Raw genomic sequence first — 21,777 nt, 5'->3', positions numbered from 1 at the left:
TTTAGAACCATTTAACCTGGCACTACTACTTGGTTTCTTGGTTAATTCCTGTTTCTAAATGTAATTGGTGGTGTTTCCTTGACAAAGTGTGACAGGGTTTCTACCTGGCTGAGCAGGAATTTCCATGTTAGCTTTGTAATAATCACTCAGAAAATCACTACAGCATCAAACTTCTTCACTTTTGAGAAGAGTTCTTGGAGCAATTCATTACACCTGCATTTGAAGAAAGTTGTGTTGGAACCACAATGAGAGGATAATGCCAATAAACTGAGCCAAAATATTATATGAATATTTTAATGCAAAATGCTTAACACTTAAAATTAGCAAAGCTTCATTTAAATTAAAATTCCATTTAACTAAAGATGGTTAACCCCAAGAAATTGTACAGTAGTTGATTTCTGCTATATAATGCCAATCCTATGCCATACAATAAGAACTGCAACATTAGCTGTCACTTCCTCCATTGCTCTTCTGGACCCTAAGGGATGAGGGAGAGGGGACTCTGACACAAAACAAAATACAACCCAAGTAAACTGTGCAGTGATTCCTAATAGTTACAAACCCAATCTAAGTTGTCCAAACAGCTGGAGAATAACTGCAGGTATTGTTCCAGAGCTGATATGAGGTTTTGCTTTTACAGCCTGGTAAAAGTTCTGCACTAGGTGAGAAGTCACAGTTTAAGGATGCATGTTCTGTAAATAGTTACTACATATACACATTTACTGTCTGTAAACACTAGAAATATACATTAGACAGAGTACCCTCACAAGTTGGGTACAGTTTAAAAAAGAAGATGAGGTAACATGAATCTCAAAAGTCCACAGGAATCCTGCCTGAAGAGTTTGAACAGCTGCCTGTAATTCATTTCCAATGTGCAGGGAGATTAAGGTTTGCCAAAACTGGATTCACTGGCCTTTAGCATAGCAACTGCATCTTTCACTGCATGGTAGATAACATTCTTCACCTAAAAATAATAGAAAATATGGTCATTTTACATTTAAATCTGAAACCTGTCACTAAGAATAAACTTCTCCAATCTTATTACCTTCTCGCAGAATTTAAAATTCAATATTCGTATGAAATGTCAAGACTGTAAAGGTCCCTGGGCTCCTTCAGACCAGTATTTCATATACATTTTAAACCCATGATTTCAAGAACTTAAAAAGCTCATTTTCCCCCTTTTAAAGGTTTTGATGCCACGTAGACCTACTCACAGTGAGTACAGGGAGAGGCAATTCCAAGGTACAGCTTTATTATTTCTCCCTAATTTTCCAAACATGAAATTATGTTACATAATTCATTACTGAAATCCTTTTGAAAATACCACCCCTTCAGACCTCTTTCAGTCTGAGAGACTCAGTTCTGCTCTACCTAAGGGTGATGAGAACACTGCAGCACTGAAGGTTAAGAACTGTGTTCATGACCCCTGACAGGCAGCTGGGCCAAGATCAGAAGACAAATCTATTCATTTTCAGTACTAAGGCCTTTCTCTGTGGGGACAGTTCCTTACAGATTCGAAACAATATCAAATCAAACCAAGGTGAGATTTCCTCTTGTTCCTCCCTCACTTAAGCAGATAGTGGTACTAGATATAAAGTAAGTTCATCAACTCACTGTGCTACTAAGTATGATATGGCCAAGTCCACTGACTCTCTTTATAAGGTCAAGAATGGGCCATGAAGCCATAGCCAGAGAATGCTAGGAATTGGTGCTATTTTTACCTGTAATTTATCTTCATGATTGGTGTGAGTCTGTGACAGATAGCGGAATTCCTGAGTAAGCCAGAAGCAGTGTTTAACATGCTCTGGAGAAACAAAATCTTCAGCCACTTTGATGCAGCTATACAAGTTATGAACCTGAAAAACAGCAAGTGATATCAGTAACCCAAAAGTTCACACTATAAAGAGAATAAAGAAAAAGTAATGATTCTTGCCTGATGTGGAGCTCCTGCCGGGATAAACACCACATCCCCAAGAAACTGCACAATAGCCCAGCCTTGAACTCCATACTCTTGATGAAGACGCTTTCTTAATGATCGGTCTAAATACCAGCTTTGATCATGAATAGGATCGTGGTCTGCTGGGTTTTCTTGACCTTGCTCTTCTGACACCTAGAATACACCCAAAATGTTATGCAACAGTAACATGCTAAGGCCCAATAAGCCATTTTTTTCCTCTAAACAGTGTTGGCAGTTCATAAATGTCAGGCCTTCTTCAACTTAAGTGCCCCCATTGGCAGAAAAAGACAAGTAGTACTGGAAGACTTCAGCTGAATGAACCAACAGAAGAAGGACGAGGAAAATGTGGCTTCTCTGATGTCAGTTCCCATAAACCATGACTGGCAGGCTCTGTGTAAGTTTGTAAATACTGTATTTAAACAATATTTTAGTCTAGACTTTTAAACATAAGTAGGCTCAGGCTCCTTATAAATGAACTTGTTTTAAAGTTATCAGAAACTTGTCTTCACTTAATCTGACTTATGAAACAGTCCCGAAGACAGCTGCAGATTAGACTTGTTTATCCTTGATCCAGTAACTGGTAAAGCAGAGACTCAGAGTGACAATATCAAAGGAACAATATGGTGACCAAGCCAGTTTTCTGCAAGAGCCAAATGATCCTTAGCCAGAAACACCTTGATTCAAACAAACGCTTGTTAAAGACATACTTGGGGCCAGCTAACAGGTTAGGAATGTTCATATCCAAGACTCGTGAATGACTGAAGCATATCAGCCAAAGACACCTGGGTTGCAACTGGCAGCCTCAGTGCCAAACAAGTTTAAAACTGAACATGTCTCATCTTTCTAGTTGCCTAGAATTTCCACACATAGCCCTTGCTGAAAAAACCTGCCAACTACAGGGGAAACCTAGAATCTTCTGAATCCCTGCATCCCCTGCTAATGACAGGTAGGGTCACTTGCTACATAAGAGTGGACAAAACCAAACTTAGTAACTCACTCAAGAACATGGTCACTCAGGGCCAAGGATACATGCACCTCTGAAGTGCTCAGATTCTTAAGGCAGTAAAAACAAATAGATGCTGGGAGATGATCAGATGCACTAACTTGAAAGCAGAGAACAAAAATTTCTAAATGCACTCTAACACAAAACACAGCCATAAAAGACAAGGCCTGCTTTTTTTAAGAAGTGTAACCCTAATCATTTAGAATCCTTGTTCCTTAGCAACCACCTTCAGCCTATTCAATCTGACAGGTACAGATTTAACTTTTCAGGTCGTGACAGTTCCCCTAGCCAAGCCAGTCAGTTCACCACATGTAACGTAATATTGCTATTCTCTATTCCTCTGTTCACACATGCCATAAAAAGCACACCTTTTTAAGAAATTCCCTTATCTTCTCCGTGTCCTTCGCAGCATATATGTGCCACAGTGCTCCTGGCTTCTCTTTTCCTTCAATAAATCGCTTTATTGTGAGTTCGTCAGAATCTCCATCTTGGATGGTCTTAAGGACTTCTAGAGCAAGAAGAGAAAGCAAATATCAGACCACAGGCCCTGGCTCAAAGAGTAAGCCCTCCTTTTATGCTCAGCACCCTACCTTCTTCTTGCTCACACTGTCCTTTGGGAATTCCCACATAGACCATGACATTAGCTGCATCAGATACATCTAAGTGAAGATTTGTTGTTCCATATTTCCGATCTTCAGGAGTGATTAATCCTGCAAAAACAAAGTGCCTTAAGTTTACGGAAGACAACAAAGGCTGCCATAGTCTTTCCACTACCTGGGGGATGGTAGGTCCCTGATTGACTCTTCTGCTGAGAATAAAAATTCTGGATCAAACTATTGCAAAAAAAAAATCTTTAACCAATCAATGTGCTAGCAAGAAAAGAAGGAATACTCAGAAGCCAAAAACAGGAGGAAATGGAAGTGGTAAAGCAGGCTTCTGAAGGTGGGATTTGCCAAAAGGACATCTGCTAAATCAAGTGAGCTCAGGCTCTGATTATTGCCACAGCCTAGGAGCTCTGGGACAAGAGGCAAAGCCCAAGGACCACTCAAGATGGGGAGTCCAAGGGAAAGCCCCCACCCACACACACACATAAACCTGGAACCTCAAATGGCTATCACAAGTATAAGAAGGAACACTGCCCAACGCATTCCTTGGTTCGCTCAACTGTAAAAGAGGAGGGGTGAGGAGCGATGCGGAATGACAAGTCCCTCCAGTGTTCATAGTCTGTGGCTAATTCCTTGCTCACAGGAGAAGGCTCACCTTGCTCAGCAATCATCCTGAAGCTTACCCTGCAGTCACCTTGGGCAAGCCATTCTAACACTAGGACTCTGCTTCTTAGGCTGGGCAGTAGAGAGAAGCACAGCTTGTAGTGAGCAAGCAGCAGCTGTTTTCTAACCTGCTGGCCTCTGCAAACGCCCCGCAATACTGTTTTGGAGGAAGACTTTATCTCTGGCTTGCCTGGGGCTGTGGTTTTAGAGGGGCTATACTTTTGAGAGGGCACATTTCTTCATTCCAACTTGGGACCAGGGCCCCAGAACCCTGTTGTACTTTTTCTTTCCAGCTTGCTGAAATATCAGCCCTAGGAATAGGTAAAGCATTTGGTATTAGAATGAAATCATAGTATAGATGAGGGGATGATGAAAAAATTTAAGGAGAGGAGACAATGAAACAATTATGGCAAAAAGTTGAAAGCTCTTATATAACTGGGTGATAAGTTATATGGAGTCACTACTGTTGTGGGAAGTCAGGGACCCCAAACGGAGAGACTGGCTGAAGCCATGGCAGAAGAACAAAAATTGTGAAGATTTCATGGACATTTATTAGTTCCCCAAATTAATACTTTTATAATTTCTTATGCCTGTCTTTACTGCAGTCTCTGAACATAAATTGTGAAGATTTCAATGGTCACTTATCACTTCCCCAATCAATACCCTTGTGATTTCCTATGCCTCTCTTTACTTTAATCTCTTAATCCTGTCATCTTCGTAAGGTGAGGAGGATGTATGCTGCCTCAGGACTCTGTGATGGTTGCGTTAAGTGCACAAATTGTTTGTAGAGCATGTGTGTTTGAACAATATGAAATCTGGGCACCCTGAAAAAAGAACAGGATAACAGCAATGTTCAGGGAACAAGAGAGATAACCTTAAACTCTGACTGCTGGTGAGCTGAGTGGAACAGAGCCATATTTCTCTTCTTTCAAAAGCAAATAGGAGAAATACCATTGAATTATTTTTCTCAGCAAGGAACATCCCTGAGAAAGAGAATGCGTCCCTGAGGGAGGCCTCTAAACGGCCCCCTTGGGAGTGGCTGTCTTTTGCGGTCAAAGTTGAAGGGATGAAATAAGCCTAGGTCTCCTGTAGCACTCCCAGGCTTATAAGGACGAGGAAATTCCCGCCTAATAAATCTTGGTCAGCTGATTTTACAGCTGGGGGGGGCATCACAGAACCTGCCGACATGTGATGTCTCCCCCGGACACCCAGCTTTAAAATTTCTCTCTTTTGTACTCTTCCCCTTTGTTTCTCAGACCAGCCGACGCTTAGGGAAATAGAAAAGAACCCACGTTGAATATCGGGGGTGGGGTTTCCCCAATACACTACCAGACTCTCAAGTTTTCAGTGTGTTTGAAAAATAGTTCCACAGTAAAAAGCCCAATTTCAGAAAAAAGAAATTAATGTAATAGAAATAAAATGAATGAAATGAACACATGGATGATACATTATTATATGACAGCATGGATGAATATAAAAAATCCGATTCTATTTATATGAAGTTCAAAAGCAGGTTAAAAACAAAGAATACTGTGCAGGAATACAAGTATATATGTTAAAAGTATAAATATAAGCCAACGATAAACACAAACTTGAAGATGATGGTTAAGACTAAGGGCAATAGGAAGAGGATGGAGCTGGGAAGAAAAGTAAGGAAAGGAGACTAGGAGGCAAAGCCTTGGCAGGGACTGGCTGCCTGCTGATCCGGCCAGTGCCACACTGCAAAACGAGGAAGGAAAAAACTGCTGTGCAGCCACTGGCCCGAAGTCCATCGGATCCCAGTCATGGGTAACTGTACACTGATAAAACCAAACTCTAAACCATGGTAAACTCAGATGAAACCAAAATTGTAAAAACATAATGGTCAAAAGGAAAGGAGTGCTAGACAACAAAACATCCTGAAACAAAACACCATGGACTTTTAAGGGAGAAAAAAGCTGAAATAGTAGGGGCTGTTGGGTGATGGGGAGTTAGAGTAGAGGAAGAGTAGGAAAATGGGCTCTAGCTTGGAAATTAGGAGATCTAAGTACTAGTCTCAGACCTGCCACTAGCTGCCCCCTGGAGATCCTGAACAGGTCAATGTCCCTTCTACTGTCCTCAAGTCCTGGTCCTCATTGCAAAATGGGCGGGGGGGTGTTGCAGGAGCTGAAGAGAGGCTGGATTATATGATCTCTCCAAAGCGCCTTTGCACTTACTCTGATTGAAGAGTCACAGCTCAATCACCCAACCTTTGAAAAGACCACTCTTCAATGATGTTTACAATAAGATATAAGGTGTTTGATAATGAACACATCTTCATTATTTTCATTCCCTGAATGCTTACTTCTGGATGGGAACCCTTTTGTCATAGGAAAAGCTTTTATAGAGTAACACTGCCATCTATTAGTGTCTAGGGGAAAAGACCTGCTGCCAAGCTAGTTAAACCACGCAAGCAATTCTTTTGAAAATTTCTCAGATACCCACCTTTAAAGCTTCAGGATTTCTATAATGCATGGAGATAAAACTACAATATCACACGATAAAATTTATTGGAAAAATGCTCTCATATACATAAGTTTGCCCAAGATCCCAACCAGCTGCTTTAATCAGTCTCTGAAGGGCTCGAGGGACAGGACCTCAAGAGAGCACACTGCAGACCCACAGCACATGGAGGACTCACCGAGACCTGAGAAGTGAGGAACAGGCAAAAGGCCTTGTGCCCACAGGGTCTTCTCACCCACACGCCATTTCTCACTCTACCCCTACCCTGGCAGAACTATCTTGGGCATAGAGACTGCTGGGAGCTTGCAAACAAAAACACTCCCCTGTCACAACAGTCCCCAACTACACCCCTGGTGGTTCCCTGAGCTGACTCAACATAACAGAATTGTGGGGCTGGAGTCTTTGCCCCTCTTCTCCTCCCCTCCCGCAACAGTCTTTGGAGAACACGGTGAAGACTACAACAGACCTTGTCCTTTTTGAAAAGGACACCCACAGGTCTAAGGCTAGAAATGGAAAGTGACATGGAAGTAATTATGGGAAGAATAAATAAATAATTTCCAAGAGGACTGGAAAAGTAGGGGCCAAATAGTAAAAATGAGTAAATAAAATTCACTGAAATATTCAAACAATTAGAACTGCATTCAACAATAAATAATTCCTTCAAAATGGCCAACTCGAATCCAGCCATAATTAAAGGCCATATGTAAAACTGATAAAGATCACAGTTACAATGATGAAAGAAGGCTCTGATAAATGGAGAAACCAATCTTTATCCCAGGCATCCTCCTTGTTAGACAGTTAGTATTGAGTCATGTCAAAAAAATAAAAGTACAATTCAAAGAGTACTTTGAATCCTAAGTAACTAACTTCTACTTACCAATATAGAACACTGCATTTAATTGTAGCAGATGTTAAGACAGCTAGAATGCTAGCAGATTGACCTAAATGTCCGAACACTGAAATCACTAACAAAAGTACATTCTTTCAATGATGTATCACACACCATTAAAAGTGATCTAAAGACTATTAAGTAACATGTAAAGATTTTACAACGTAAAATTAGGCATAGTAAAGGGAAAAACACAAAATTGCATATGCCCTACAACTGCAACTATGAAAATGAAATACATAAACATGTGGCCAGGGAATGAAAAGAAATACGTAAAAATGAAGGCTGTGGCTGTATTAAGCATTAAGATTATGGGTGCTTTCCACCTTTCCCTCCCACAAAATCAATTTTCCAAACATTTTCAGTTGTTTTATTTCCAGTTTAAAGTTAGCCATCTCCTCCTTACCATAAGCATTATACATCTTGGGACCCAGATCTGGCCGAACAAAGTAGTTGGGCAGCCTAGAGGCCAAGTTCAGTTTGCCATCTCGCCTTGTGTACTCGGGCAGCGGAATGTTGGCCATCAGATCATCAAACCTAGAACAACAGAACCAGGAATTTGCAAAATAAGATTGCTTTTCTAATTCATTATTGTGTAACCTGTTTTGTTCCTTTTACAGCAAAAGGAACAAATACATCTGTGATCATGTAGACAGAGAGAGCCATCAAATATTTAAGATTAGAATTACAGTAGTTACAAACAAACATGTCTTCTTTTTCTCCTACAACACACAAATGTGTCAACATCGGCTGTAACAGTTCAGACAAAAGATCTCAGCAATAAATTCTAGACAAAAAGTTACGCTTAGAGATACATCATTGATTAGTTATGATACCCTTTTCAAGGTTTCAAGCTCAATCAGGAAAATAGATCCACCCAATAGATGTCTTCTTGTCTAACTCAGTGCTGTGACTATACTGTTCTGACCCTTACACATCAGATTCCACAACTGCCTCCAAATCAGCCTTGTAAGAAAAAGTGAGCCTCTTCTCTAGTAAGGCCTACCTCGGAAAATGTGTGGTGTTCCATTAGCCAGGCCTAAAAGCCAATCACTTCTTCATCTCATCTAAAAATAAACATGCCTCCAATGACTACAGACTAGAAATGAAAAATCAGCAGCATTATAACTGCAGAACTTTTGTTATTTCCTTGAAAACTATTTTCTCACTATCCTACCAAGTCAAGGACAGAATCATCTCTCCCCACCTTCATAATCATACCTGGAAGGCATCATATCTCTAAAATCTTCTCCTGGTGGCCAGTCCTTAAGTTTCAACACCATTGGTTCTTTTTCATTTTTCAAACGATCTGAAAGGTAACCACAATGAACTGTTACTATTTATAACTCAGAAACAGACCAAAATAAATGACAAAGTAGCATTTTATGCCTCGACAATACAAATAAATTTATCTCTGCAAAATTTTCATAACCTGATAAATTTAGTATACTCCTTATTTTTCCCCTCTTACCAACTATCCACCATTTTATTTCTGCAGTGTAAAGAAATCCATTTGTACCCAGAAGGCAGCAAGGTGCAGCAAAATAAAGATCACCAACTAACAGATTTGTGTCAGGGCCTTGTCTTTCCTAGAAGCTTATTAAGCTGCTACTCATTCTTGGGAGATTCAGCTGCTCCCTTTTGCCCACTGCAGGTAGGTGGTGTTTCGACAGCTGTCATTGATCCAATCTGCTCCTCCTCTACAGTTCCGGAAGAAGTGAGCAGCATCCCAACTAATCAATAGCAATGCACGTCAGCAATCAAAGGTCACAGGTGTTTAGTAAACCCAGTTTTCTGAGGCCAGCATGGAACAAATTACTTATTCTGCTTGGAGAGAGAGATTGACCCTATCTGATGTTCTGTCCAAGGACAACAAAGACAAACAGAACAGGTAATAATGCCTCAGAGTTTAAAAGCATAAACATTGTAACAAGGAAAGGGAGGAGAGATGTTAATTTTAAACTCCAAAATCCTGGAAAATGCTGCGGCTGCCACTGATGGGTCTCAGACTCCTGCCATTCCTGTGTTCCCTCCTTTCACATCCTCAACCCCCTTAAAAGATCTTTCATACATACTTGGAACATCTTCAAATCCATCCCAGAAGTCTCCTACTGTGGCTCCTGTGATGATTTCATTGGTCCTACAATTAACTAGGTCTACTTCCTGCTCACCAAACTCTTTCCTGAAGGATTCAGGTTTCCAAAGTTCAGAGTTCAATTTGTGATGCACTCCAGACACCATCACTGGCTAAATGAAGAGAAGAAGACTTTAGTCTGAACTCTGGCAGCTCTGTCCCCACTCCCGAAGGCAGTCCCTCTTCACACTGCTATTGGTGTATTTCCATGGAGCTGGTGCTCCATCTCAGATGGTGATGTGACAGTTTAGGCTTAGTTCTCTGAGCTCCCGAAGCACCTCCAACCTTCACCATTCATCTGCTTACACACCTCTTGCTCTCAAAACTACATGGGTAAGCATCTAGGAGAAAGGATCACCTTTCCATTACTCACAGCAAGACAGACTGTGAAGATGACAAGGGCTGGAAGGAGTGTCCAGTGACACCAGTCACCGGTGAAACAGGGTGACCTCACTATACTTGAGCCTGTTACTGCCAAGCAGGAATATGGTCGGTGACACCCCTCACTACTACTGGCTGTGTGAGGGTGCCAAATCTTTTGGCTGCCTAAGACAACCCAGAAGCTCTAACCTTTATGTGAAATAGTCTAACTTTAAATGAAATAGTCTAACTTTAAGTGACTTTATAGTTTAACTTTATGTGAAATAGTCTAACTTTAAAATATTGGCAACAAGCAAGAAAGCCTGCTGAAACACTGTTCAGCCCATCATTTTGTTTCTTGTCTATATATGATTAAATGAGCAAATCCTATTAGTACACTAGATGGAGAAAAACATTTTTGAAAATTTATTTTTGGTTAAACACTCACATATTTCTTTTTGGCAATTCTCCCAAATCCTTGTCCAAGAGAGCAGAGTGTTCCTTTAGCAAAGACCCTATCTGGCCAAACAGAGAAGCCAAAGATCCAGAAAACAGAACCAAAACAAGAAAGCACAGAAGCAGGCCTAGAAATTCTCCTGAAGATATTAACCAGCACTTAAGATCCAACAACACTGCCCTTTAAAGCAGGCACCTGGGGACTGTATGACACCACACGGCCCCAGCCTACCTAGAATTGCCTTCAGCACAGGCTTTCCATTCAGGTAAGAGGGGTGCATGATTTTCTACCACATTGCGTCTAATCTCCCAAATCCCATCAGCCTGTAGTCACACTCTCACTTCCTCTGCTGAGGTTTACCATAGGAATTACCAAGCCTGGATGCCCTCATCAAAATCCCAACGGGGACTGGTAGGAAGCAACAAAAACCTGAATGGAAAAGTCAGTTTAGGACCATCTGCTTTAAAAAGGAAGACTCACGGCCACATCCTGACCTGATTATATTCACCTAAACAATAAAGAATAAAACAGAAGGTGAAGGGGTGGGGGAAGGCTGGGGTGGGGTTGACAGAAGTCTGCCAAAGAAACTGAGAAGGGGGTTCTGAATAGGGCTGGAGGATGGGAGGCCTACATTACCTGTCCTTGTTTCCAGCACTCCCTAAACACATTCCAGTTGCTCTTATTGTTGGGGTCTTGCAAGCACAGCAAGCGATTATCACAAAGCCAATAGTGAGGAGTGTCAAAGCCCAGAATGCTGGGCTTGATCGTCAGTCCTTGAGGCCTCTTAGATAAATCGGAAGAAGTCTTATTTTGCACCAAAGAGGCAAAGATGTCATCAAGGATTTTTGGTGTATTCTTGAGTCCATTTTCTGTCTGAATTGGAGAAAGAACAAAAATCTCAAATATGTCATTCGCCTACCATCAAGAAACCCCATTCCCATAATGATGAGTATATATTACACATCCAGAAGATTCTAAGCCAGGTCCCCCAGGCAAAGAGGCACATCCCCTGTCCCCACTTGACAACTCATAGAAGTGAGGTAACATGAGAAAGTGGCCTGGCCCAGAACTATATTCCCATAAAACCCATCCTCCAATGACTCAAGCCTTCTGAACCCACAAAGGTAAGTATGTGATTCAGTCTCCTTTCTACTTTCAGTTCCAACTTCTCTACTCTTTTCCTGTTCTGTTTTCAACTTTACAACATGCAGTACCAAACAAACAAACACACACCTTTCCTGTAGAAGAATTCAAGAGATTCCGGAGGAAACCAGAATTGTTGTTGCTTACGGGTGTCAAAATTGTGCTGTTAAACGTTTGGAGGACTGTGCTGGATTTGCTTAAAGGCGGGAGGGGTGGAAGGCATTTGATTTCATTCTTTAAAATTGGCATCATTGGTTGTTTTTCTAAAATAAAACCAAAATATCCAGATGAAAAAATATTCTGAAAGGCAAATCCCTTATTAGTATTCTACAAACAGAATTACTTTAGAACTTGCTTTCTATTTACTGGAACAAAAAAAAAACTTTAGGAGATAAGTATGAATGATATGATTTACTTAGACAAGGATTCCTCATTGAGGTTAAAACAATAACTACCCAGTACAACGGAATTTTGTAAATTGACCTTTGTATCTAGCAACCCTGACAAATGTTTAGTAAATGTAGATTCTTTTGGATTTTTTGTTTGTACTGTCTACAAATACTGGCAGCATTCTCTTTACACTTTTTTTTTCCCCTCAATGCACTGACCAGGACTTCCAGTACAATGCTTAATAAAAAGTGGTAATAGATATCGTCTTGAACATAGAAACTTTTAAAATAAAACAAAACAAAAAAACCTCAAAGACCAGCTTGGCCAACATGGCAAAACCCCATCTCTACTAAAAATACAAAAATTAGCAGGGCGTGGTGGCAGGCATCTATGAGCCTAGCTACTCGGGAGGCTGAGGCAGGAGAATCGCTTGAACCTGGGAGGTAGAGTGCAATGTGAGCCAAGACTGTGTCTCTGCACTCCAGCCTGGGTGGACAGAGCAAGATTCCGTCTCAAAAAACCTCAAAACAATTTTTTTTTAAATTCAATGATTATTTATGATGTCTCCAGTTTTTTTTGCTTAAACTCTTGATTAAAAATGTTCTTAAGTTTTTTGTAAATCATAAACAGGTACTGAATTTTACTTAATGTTTTCTTGCATCTTGTCCCATGATTCTTCTATATTTTTGAATGTCAGACTACATCTTCATTTCTGGAAAAACCTTGAAAAATTTGAATTCTTTTCCAGCCACTTGCTAACTGTCTTACTTCGCCTCAAATGTGCTGGTTTCTATGCTTCAGCTTCCTCATCAGTAATACAGAAATAATAACAATACTGATGATTGAGCATCACGGAATTACATCACATGTAAAGAGAGGGCCTGGACCACAACAGGAGTTTGAATATTCTTTTTCCTCCTTCTAAGGTATGTATAAACTCACCAGCTGTGCTCTTGCTAGCTTTTCAAATTATTTTTTTCTACAACAGTCCTCTTAGACCTAATTTATGAGTTATTTTAAGAGCTCCTTATCACACTTTTAAAGCTATATAAAGGTTTTTCCAGAAATTCAGGTGTAGTCTAACATTCAAATATTCCTTCATTTACAGTGTCAAATTTGATTCATTAAAATTTTGTCCCAGATCTTTACATGAAAGAAGTGGCCTACAATTCTTCTCTTCTGTAACACAGCCAGAAGGTAGAAGTCTCTACATTTTAATGCAGCAAAATTACTCCTCTTTGGTACTGCATTTCAAAAACACTTTCATTTGTGGCAGGTTCCAGGATGACTCCAGAGAAGCACTTTCCATTCCACAGGACTTCTAACCACTGTCCTCCCAGCAACTGAGGTTGCCAAGTCCTTCCATGAATGGACTAAAATACTCAGGAACAAACAGGAAAGCAGGAAACACTCACCCTTGTTTTCCTTGTTGACATTCCCACTGGTTAGGTCTGCCAGCCAGTTTAGAGGAGATGTGCTGGCTGGACAGGCAGGCTTCATGCTGCCGGCTGGCTTGGAGACTGCTTCCCCACCCACAGCTGCTGGCTCCAACACTGAGGGATTCTGCTGGAGCACTGTACCAAGAGTCGGTTTTTCTCCAGCTAAAGAAGTCTGTGTTAAGCATTAAAGGACGATTTTATATAAGCTGAAGAATGACAGCTTTTCTTTTATTCTCTCCTAATAGCTGACCGACAAGTAAGATAAATATCCAGAACAAAACCACCTAATAGCTAGCCCTGGGTATCCCCACAGCTGCAGTAATCCCACACTAGTAAGAGAGTAACTACAAGGTAGAAGAGATGTTAGCAACTTAAAACACAGCAAGATATTACCCCGCGCACCCTTTTACCAGCCCCTGCTGGTACATATCCCTATTACTCTATGTACCATGCTGGTTTAAAATGACCAGTTTGTGCCTGTCTCCCCTGTGAACTCATCCTGTGAACTATCCAGGATAGGCACAGAAAACATGGTTGAAAATGAATAAATGAGGCAGGCAGGAAAGGTAAAGCTGTGATTTCAGAAGGAAATGGGATGCAGAGAAAGAGAAAATGCTATTTTGACTTAGCTTTAAAAATGTGATGAGGAGCTCTTAAAAGAACTCATAAATTAAATCTAAGATGACTGCTGTAGAAGAAAATAATTTTTAAAACTGACAAGAGCCAGTTTATACATACATAAGAAGGAGGAAAAAAAATATCCAAACTCCTGTTGTGGTCCAGGCCCTCTCTTTACATATGATATAATTCTGTGATGCCCAATCATCAATACTGCTTATTATTTCTATATTACTGATGAGGAAGCTGAACCACATAGAAACCAGCTCACTTTAGCCAAAGTAACACAACTAGCAAGTGGAAGGAAAAGACTTCACATTCAGTTCTGACTCCAAATATTACAAGTCTTCTGCTCTCCCATCCTGCCTATGACACCACAGCTTTATAGAAATGTAAATTTCTGATTATTAAACACAATGCGGCATACTGATTACTGCAACAAGGAGGAGAAGGGAGAGCAAGGCACACATGTGATGGTGGAGAGGAGAGGGATGCCACCAAGGAGACATATGAGGACTGAGAAAATTAACATTTTTTACATTGCATGATGGGCAACTAAAGGTTCATTTTATCATTATTTCCTTCAACTTTTCATAAATGTAGGCAAAATATATTACGTAATTTTTAAAATGTTAAGGCTTATCTGAATAATTTTAATTCTGCAAAATACACAGAATTTTTTTTAAACCCTTTACAAACTCGACAGCTACTTATTAGATAGACTACTATAGAACCTTTTGCTTTTTCAAGAAACAAAAATGTAAAACCTACTAAAAGAGGCCACAGAAGAGTCTACAAAAGTAATGTGAAAAGTCAGAACAGGTCTCTGAACTGCCACATGAAATGTATGAATTGTTTCTCTCTCTCTTTCCACTGATTACTATCCCCAGGTTCCTTTCAAACGCACTGACAGAAATCCTTGGGTTATTTGAAAAACAGACAAATGACAATTACAAGGGATGGTGAATTTAACATAAGCAGTAAATACCTGTTTTAGGTCTTCCTTTGAGGCTGGCTTTGAAAAGAGTTTGAATTGCCTGTTTGAACAAGGGCAGTTTGCCTTTATTCCCCATTTCGCTCTTACAGAATGCACAATGTCTCCAACATCATACAGGGCTAGAAAGGGCAGAGGCAAACATCTGAACAAGAGTATTAGGTACTTTCAACCTCAACGTTACACAGCAGAAGCTGGCATTCCCCACAGGATTACTTTTCCCACTCCCTCCCTTTCATCCTGCTCCAGAGGCCTTCCACAAAATACATTTTCTTTTCTTCTACAAAATTATCCTACAAAACTTTAATCAAAAAGTGTTGGAGGAATTATTTAATACACTTCTGGACAAAAATAAACTTAAGCGAGTGATAAAGTAAAACCAAACTACCAGCCCCCATGAGTTAACCAAGACAAAGGGAAAGAAAATCACTGCAGCACATGAAATACCTTTTCCAGGAATGATCTGTGTGGGCATTAAGTTCTCTGGTTCATGTATCTGACTCTTCACGCATTTTAGCCAAGAGAAAGTCTTGTAAGCAGCACCTGCAAATAACTGATTTGTAGTAACTGTTCTTTATAGACTCTGGCTCCACATGCTTCAAGAAACCCACCAAACATAAATCAACAAAAAACTTGATTTAACTGTGTAGAGGGGCTGGAGGAGAATCAAATCGGTTCTCACCTTGTTGGCAATTCTTTCTCTTCATCCGATAGCAATCCACACATACTCCAAACCCACACCGAGGACACACCCAGTGCAGGTTGAAGATGGTGGTGTCGCACACATCACACATTTCTCGAACACCTTTGACAGCTCGCTTCCAAGCAACCTGTCCTGCAAAAATCAGTAAATCACTTAGTCTTTGGAAGGAGAGGGCCTCTGAAATCAAACATGAAAGGTAGGGGTTGTTGTCATTCCTCCCTGTGACTAGACTTTAGACTTCAAATTAACTTTGTTTAGCTTTCATTGCAAATGCTGTCCTCCGCCCCATGAAGTGCTCCTGGATCCCCTCAGCATTCCTAGTAACTTTAATTTGTACTTGAGATTCATGCCTCTTCTCACTGTATATATTCAGGCACAGTCTCACCTCCCTCCAGGAGACTGAACTCCAAGCAGAATCCCTATTCAGACTGTGCAGCACTAGTTACACAAGTTGGAGCTCAGATACAGGTATCACATAACAGTGGTTCTTAACCTCTGAGTCACGAGTCACTTTCAGAATTTAAAGGCAGCATGTTCCAGGCTTTCTCCAAAGGAAAAAAAAATTTACTCAGATCCACAAACCCAGTAATCTTCATAGAGCATCAGGTTATTCAGATACCCTAAATCCACTCAGACTGCCCATTAAAAACTCCAAGGTGCTCAGTGGGCCTGGAGGGAGTTGCACATTAACTTTGTGCAGGCACAATGGTCCAAGGTCAGTTCCTTCACCAGTCAGTCAGAAATTCGATTTAGCCAGTGCCAGAAATGATGCAGGCACCCAGGACTGACTCACACTAACCAAACATCCAGCAGATTAAGGCAGGACCCCGGATTCCACAAAGCAGCATTTTCTGTTCCAGTGGCCAAGACCTAATAACTGGAGAGAGAGGCCTTCCAAAACAGGACAGGCCATTGGACCCTTCCCCCAGATGGAGGAGTGCCAGATCAAGGAACCAAACCAGGTATCAGCAAGCTTTCAGAAATATGAGCAAAGGGAGGACATTTTTGTGGGTCACAGAAAAGCCCAAGGTCTCCTGACTAGGAGACTCCTGGCAGACAGTCTGTGTCTCTCTCCTGAACAACACTGGATCAATACTGCTGCACTCCTGTTCTACGGTGAACATCTTCTTCCTAATCCAGTTTGGGGTTAACTCATTCCTTCTTCAGACTGAACACTATCCAAATGACCAAGCTTTAGTTTATACAAAATCAAACCAATTGCTGAATGAACTTCTGCCATTACATTATAATGTAATAGCACAGGACACAATACATATAGCTTTAGGCATCTTATAAATGAGATTTTATGATCTTGGACACTTGGATTAGACTGTTTTATCAGAAAGTACTCTTAGATCTCTTAGCCACCCATTTAATGATTATTTGTCACTGAAAAGACAGAATAAAAGTAGTAATAGTTGAGATCTGCTCCCTAATCTCAGGATCAGAGGTAAACTCTTCTGGGTATGGTGGCGTATTTCAGTGTCACTCACAGTGGGTTTCTCTCTCCAATCTGACCAGCTTGTCATAGAGAAAAGAAAGAGCAACAGGATAATCAAAAAGGCAAGGAGGAAAGGTTAATCACATTTAAGTCTTCAAGGAGGAGAGTTTCTTAATTATGTTCTAAAAGATAACTGTCTATGCCTTTTCTATATTAAAAAAAAAAACACATTTTTCAGATGACTCACCATTATCGAAGACAAAGCCATCACTTGCTTAAAACAGCTCTGCTCATTCAGGAGCAAAGTTACTAATACATTCCAAAAAGGTATTTCCACATTGCAGTAATATATGTACCACTGCCAGATCAGTTACTTAGGAATTTTTCTTTCCATCTCTTACTTAAATATATTTAATAAAGAAACTTTGTATCTCTACTGAAAGTGGAAAACTAATATTGCTTGTCTTAAACAGACTACAGGGGGGAAAAGTATAATAAGACTTTTGATTTAGAGTCTCCACTACCCTAGCAGAATGAAGTAATTCTAAAGAATGACTCTGGTTGTTCCAGGCACTCGCAATTCCCTTTCTCCCAGGCAGCTCTGGATTCCTACAGCTGGGAATGCCCTAGTCCTGTTCCTTGGACTCTGAGAGAGTATCCACATCTATTCAGTAAGTTATTTTTGTGCTTAAGCTAGCTTCGGTTAGTTGCTGGTAATATATCAAAATTCTTAAGACTGGCATGGATGCTTGTATTCAAACATACTTGGGTAAGCAGAGTCTAAAAAGAGACATACCAGAGGAATGGAAAGGCTTCACTTTTAACTTTCAACCACTGATAAAGATAAAATGATGGAAGAAAATATGAGGCTTACAAGACAGATACCCCATGGTGCTTCTGGCTGGATTAACTCATTTCCACAGAGAGACATGGACAGGAAGAGGCTGTACCGTCCTCCAAACATCCTAGCTTGAGATGTCATGAAGGAGGTCTGGCTCTAATATGGCACCTACCCTGATTCCTGTGGCTTAACAGGCTGCCAGATCAGCATAAGAGTGCTCCCAAAGAGCAGAGGACACAAGCACATGCCCATCTAGAACCTCCAAGTATTCCCTTCAAACCTTGACTCTAACAATCATTTCCATTCTGAACCTGTTCTCACTCTCATGTCTGGGACCCAGCCCTGCAGACTCTAACCCAGTAGGTCTAAGAGTCAGCCTTCCCATTCTTTCTTTCCTTGAAATGTATTCATGATTAAGAACCTTTGTTTTAAAATAAACCAATCTGAGACCTCATCCCCTTGTAGTGTGCCTGCACTGCTGGTGAGGCTGTGCAAATCCACCATTACTGTACCTTCACCTTTCCTAACAAAAAAGGAGTTCCACTCCTTTGGTAACTGTACCTTCACCTTTCCTAACAAAAAAGGAGTTCCACTCCTTTGGTAACTGTACCTTCACCTTTCCTAACAAAAAAGGAGTTCCACTCCTTTGGTAACTGTACCTTCACCTTTCCTAACAAAAAAGGAGTTCCACTCCTTTGGTAATTGGCCCAAAATAAACCCCAAAAATAGATGGCTAACTCTGATCAAACCTGTTACAAAAGGAAAACTGCAACCTCATTACACCAAAGTTATCTAAACTTCTGGGTGAAAAAAAAAACCCAAGCAATTAGGACTTAGGTGTCACTTAGGAACAAAAATCAAGTTGGGCTCAAAAATCCTACCCCCTAAGAGATGCTCTTACTGTGTGGCTCAATAGTTGACATAGCTTCCTTTTCAGAAATCACCATTTGACAGAAGTGGTCTCCAATGTTGGCCAAGATGTACTTTGCTGTGTCCAAATCAATCCCCACAACGTTTTTGGTTAAAGGTAACCACAAGCCAATCGCTTCGTTGTCATACTTGTTTGGTGTTAAGAATCCTTCTACCCGCAACACACCATGTTTGTTGAATTGTAACCTAGGAAAGCAGGGGAAAAAAAGATATAATGCACACACACACACACACACAAAACTGATTTACAACTTGTAATTACTTTTTGAGGGGGCGAGGGGGAGATGGAGTCTCGCTCTGTCACCCAGGCTGGAGTGCAGTGGTGCCATCTCGGCTCACTGCAACCTCCGCCTCCCAGGTTCAAGCAATTCTCCCTGCCTCAGCTTCCCCAGTAGCTGGGATTACAAGCGTGCACCACCACTCCTGCCTAAGTTTTGTATTTTTAGTAGAGAATTTTGCTATGTTGGCCAGGATGGTCTTGAACTCCTGACCTCAGGTGATACTCCTGCCTCAGTCTCCCAAAGTGCTGGGATTACAGGCATGAGCCACCGTGCCCATCCACAACTTGTAATTACTATTTAAATCAACAAAGTCCTTCCTAGTTTTCTGTAATCTCCATGGCTAATCACAGCCAATGATTATTTGGCAATGTCAGTAGGAAGATTCAAAACACTTTTTCCCCAAAAGACAAGCTAGACGGGGAAAGAGGAGCGAGGAGAAGGGGAGAGAGGTATATTTTGCACTCAAACCAATATAATCACACTGCCTCCAGGGATAGTTGTTCGACCTGCTGGACTTGGCACTTAAGAGCAGGAAAATCGTAAGTTACTACAAAGGTAAGTCGTTAACAAACAGAAGATGATAAATAACCTGATCAGATTTAAATACAACTACTGCTTCAAGACAAAAGCTCAGCTAAAGAAGGGTAACCGCTAGACAGTCACTGAAGCAATGGCCACACTGGTTTGTGAGGTACTTGGTGCCTATATGAATTCCAGCTGCACGTTACTGTCCAAGCTTCTGGAAAGAGGGAAGCATTAAAATGGGCCTCAGAACCTAAGAAGTGGAACAAAGGGCAGACCATTTGTTCATTATTTGCCTTCAATACTCTGTAACACTTGAATTTTTTTTCATAAGCTATGTATTTTAAATTTTTAAAGCACAAAATATTTTTTTCTTTTTTTGAGACAGGCTTTCACTCCAATGCCCCAGGCTGGAGTACAGTGGTACAATTATGGCTCACTGCAACCCCCACCTCCCAGGCTTCAGCAATCCTCCCATCTTAGCCTCTCAAGTGGCTGGGAAGGCAGGCATGTACTACCACACCCAGTTAATTTTCTTTTTCCATTTTTTGTAGAGACAGGAGTTTGTCATGTTGCCCAAGCTGGTGTCAAACTCCTGGGCTCAAGCAATCCTCCCACCTTGGTCTCCTGAAGTGCTGGGATTACAAGCATGAACCACCATGCCCAGCCTAAAAATATAGTATTCTGGCTAGGCACAATGGCTCACTGTAATCCTAGCACTTTGGGAGGCTGAGACGGATCCAGTTCGAGACCAGCCCAGAGAACATAGCAAGACCCTGTCTCTACAAAAAAAAATTTTTTTTAATTAGCCAGGCATGGTGGCAGAAGCCTGTAGTCCTAGGTACCTGGGAAGCTGAGATGGGAAGATCACTTGAGCCCCGGAGTTTGACATAACAGTAAGCTATGATCGTGCCAATGCACTCCAGCCTGGGCAGCAGAGTAAGATTCTGTCTCTAAACATAAATAAGTAAATACATACATACATACATACATACAAACAAATATTTCTAGTAGGAGACATAAGAAATAGACATAAAACACAATGAAGTAGCCTGTAACATATCGTAACAGTCATCAATTCTTGTAAGAGCAGAGGACGAAGTGCTGACTGCTGACTATGAGTTTTGTGGGCCAATATGATGAGGGCCTCACGGTAAAGAGAGTAACTGAGCTTGCTTTGGCAAGAAAAGGTAGACAATTAGGTGAAAGAAGGTATGTCCAAAAGACAGTATTTCATATAAAAGCAAGAAAACTAAAGGTGAACAGGGTGACAACAGACCAATTAGACTAAAGGGTTTATTCAAATAGGTAAGAATCAGGAAGAAGTTGCAGAGGTAAGTTGGGGTCAATTGCTGAAGCCTTCATTATTTCACTGGGGACCTTGACTTTGCTAGGCACTGGGCAGCTATCAAAAGTCATCATGTGAGACACACGCGAAGTTGTGTTTTAGAAAAACCATTTGTCCAAAAGAGTGTAGAATAAACTGGAAGGACAAGACTCTGTTAGCTAACATATGCAAATTATTTCAAGCAGTCCAAATGAGAGATGCAAGTTTTTAATTGACGGTCCAAATTAGAGATAGTCATAACACTAAAAAATAAATTTGAAAGCATTTCAAAGTGAGACGTAATGGCAACAGGACCTAGCAACTGAGCCTTACCACTGAGACCCTACCCCTAACTCCTATTTTATTTGCAAAAGAGTTTAATGAGATACAAACTTGATGAGAAGGCTAATGACAGCCTCGATCTTCACTCTAAACATCAGGAAAAAAGTTAAATTATGATATTCTTTCACCAAGATATGAGTTTTTTCTAGTTTCTACTACACTGGCTTCTACTATGCAGCATTAGGCAAAGGTACTCTCCCCTTTAAAGAAGTCAAAAATGAAAAAAACAGCTAAGTCATAAAGTCAATGACTTCTAG

At 40.8% G+C, this 21,777-nt stretch overlaps 1 protein-coding gene across 3 annotated transcripts in view; it reads right to left on the bottom strand.

Annotated features, from left to right (window-relative positions):
- Positions 1-278: 278 nt before the first annotated feature.
- The window catches only part of LOC105465404 (lysine demethylase 3A), a 52,086-nt gene continuing 30,587 nt past the window's right edge, over positions 279-21,777 (bottom strand). For all 3 annotated transcript variants that reach the window (XM_011713870.2, XM_024787647.2, XM_011713871.3), the window contains exons 12-26: positions 19,020-19,234; positions 15,816-15,968; positions 15,581-15,676; positions 15,128-15,255; positions 13,498-13,693; positions 11,783-11,955; positions 11,186-11,422; positions 9,674-9,845; positions 8,820-8,907; positions 8,005-8,135; positions 3,551-3,670; positions 3,329-3,468; positions 1,934-2,110; positions 1,722-1,856; positions 279-964 (exon numbers count right to left, since the gene is read on the bottom strand). In XM_011713870.2, the coding sequence (XP_011712172.2) occupies positions 884-964; positions 1,722-1,856; positions 1,934-2,110; positions 3,329-3,468; positions 3,551-3,670; positions 8,005-8,135; positions 8,820-8,907; positions 9,674-9,845; positions 11,186-11,422; positions 11,783-11,955; positions 13,498-13,693; positions 15,128-15,255; positions 15,581-15,676; positions 15,816-15,968; positions 19,020-19,234 (2,242 nt within the window). In that variant the 3' untranslated portion in view covers positions 279-883. The remainder of the gene's footprint in view (positions 965-1,721; positions 1,857-1,933; positions 2,111-3,328; positions 3,469-3,550; positions 3,671-8,004; positions 8,136-8,819; positions 8,908-9,673; positions 9,846-11,185; positions 11,423-11,782; positions 11,956-13,497; positions 13,694-15,127; positions 15,256-15,580; positions 15,677-15,815; positions 15,969-19,019; positions 19,235-21,777) is intronic.

Source organism: Macaca nemestrina, chromosome 13 (assembly GCF_043159975.1).
Source record: "Macaca nemestrina isolate mMacNem1 chromosome 13, mMacNem.hap1, whole genome shotgun sequence".
NCBI classification, from domain to species: domain Eukaryota; kingdom Metazoa; phylum Chordata; class Mammalia; order Primates; family Cercopithecidae; genus Macaca; species Macaca nemestrina.
The sequence above is the reverse complement of the archived record's forward strand: the minus strand, read 5'-3'. Positions and strand labels throughout refer to the sequence as shown.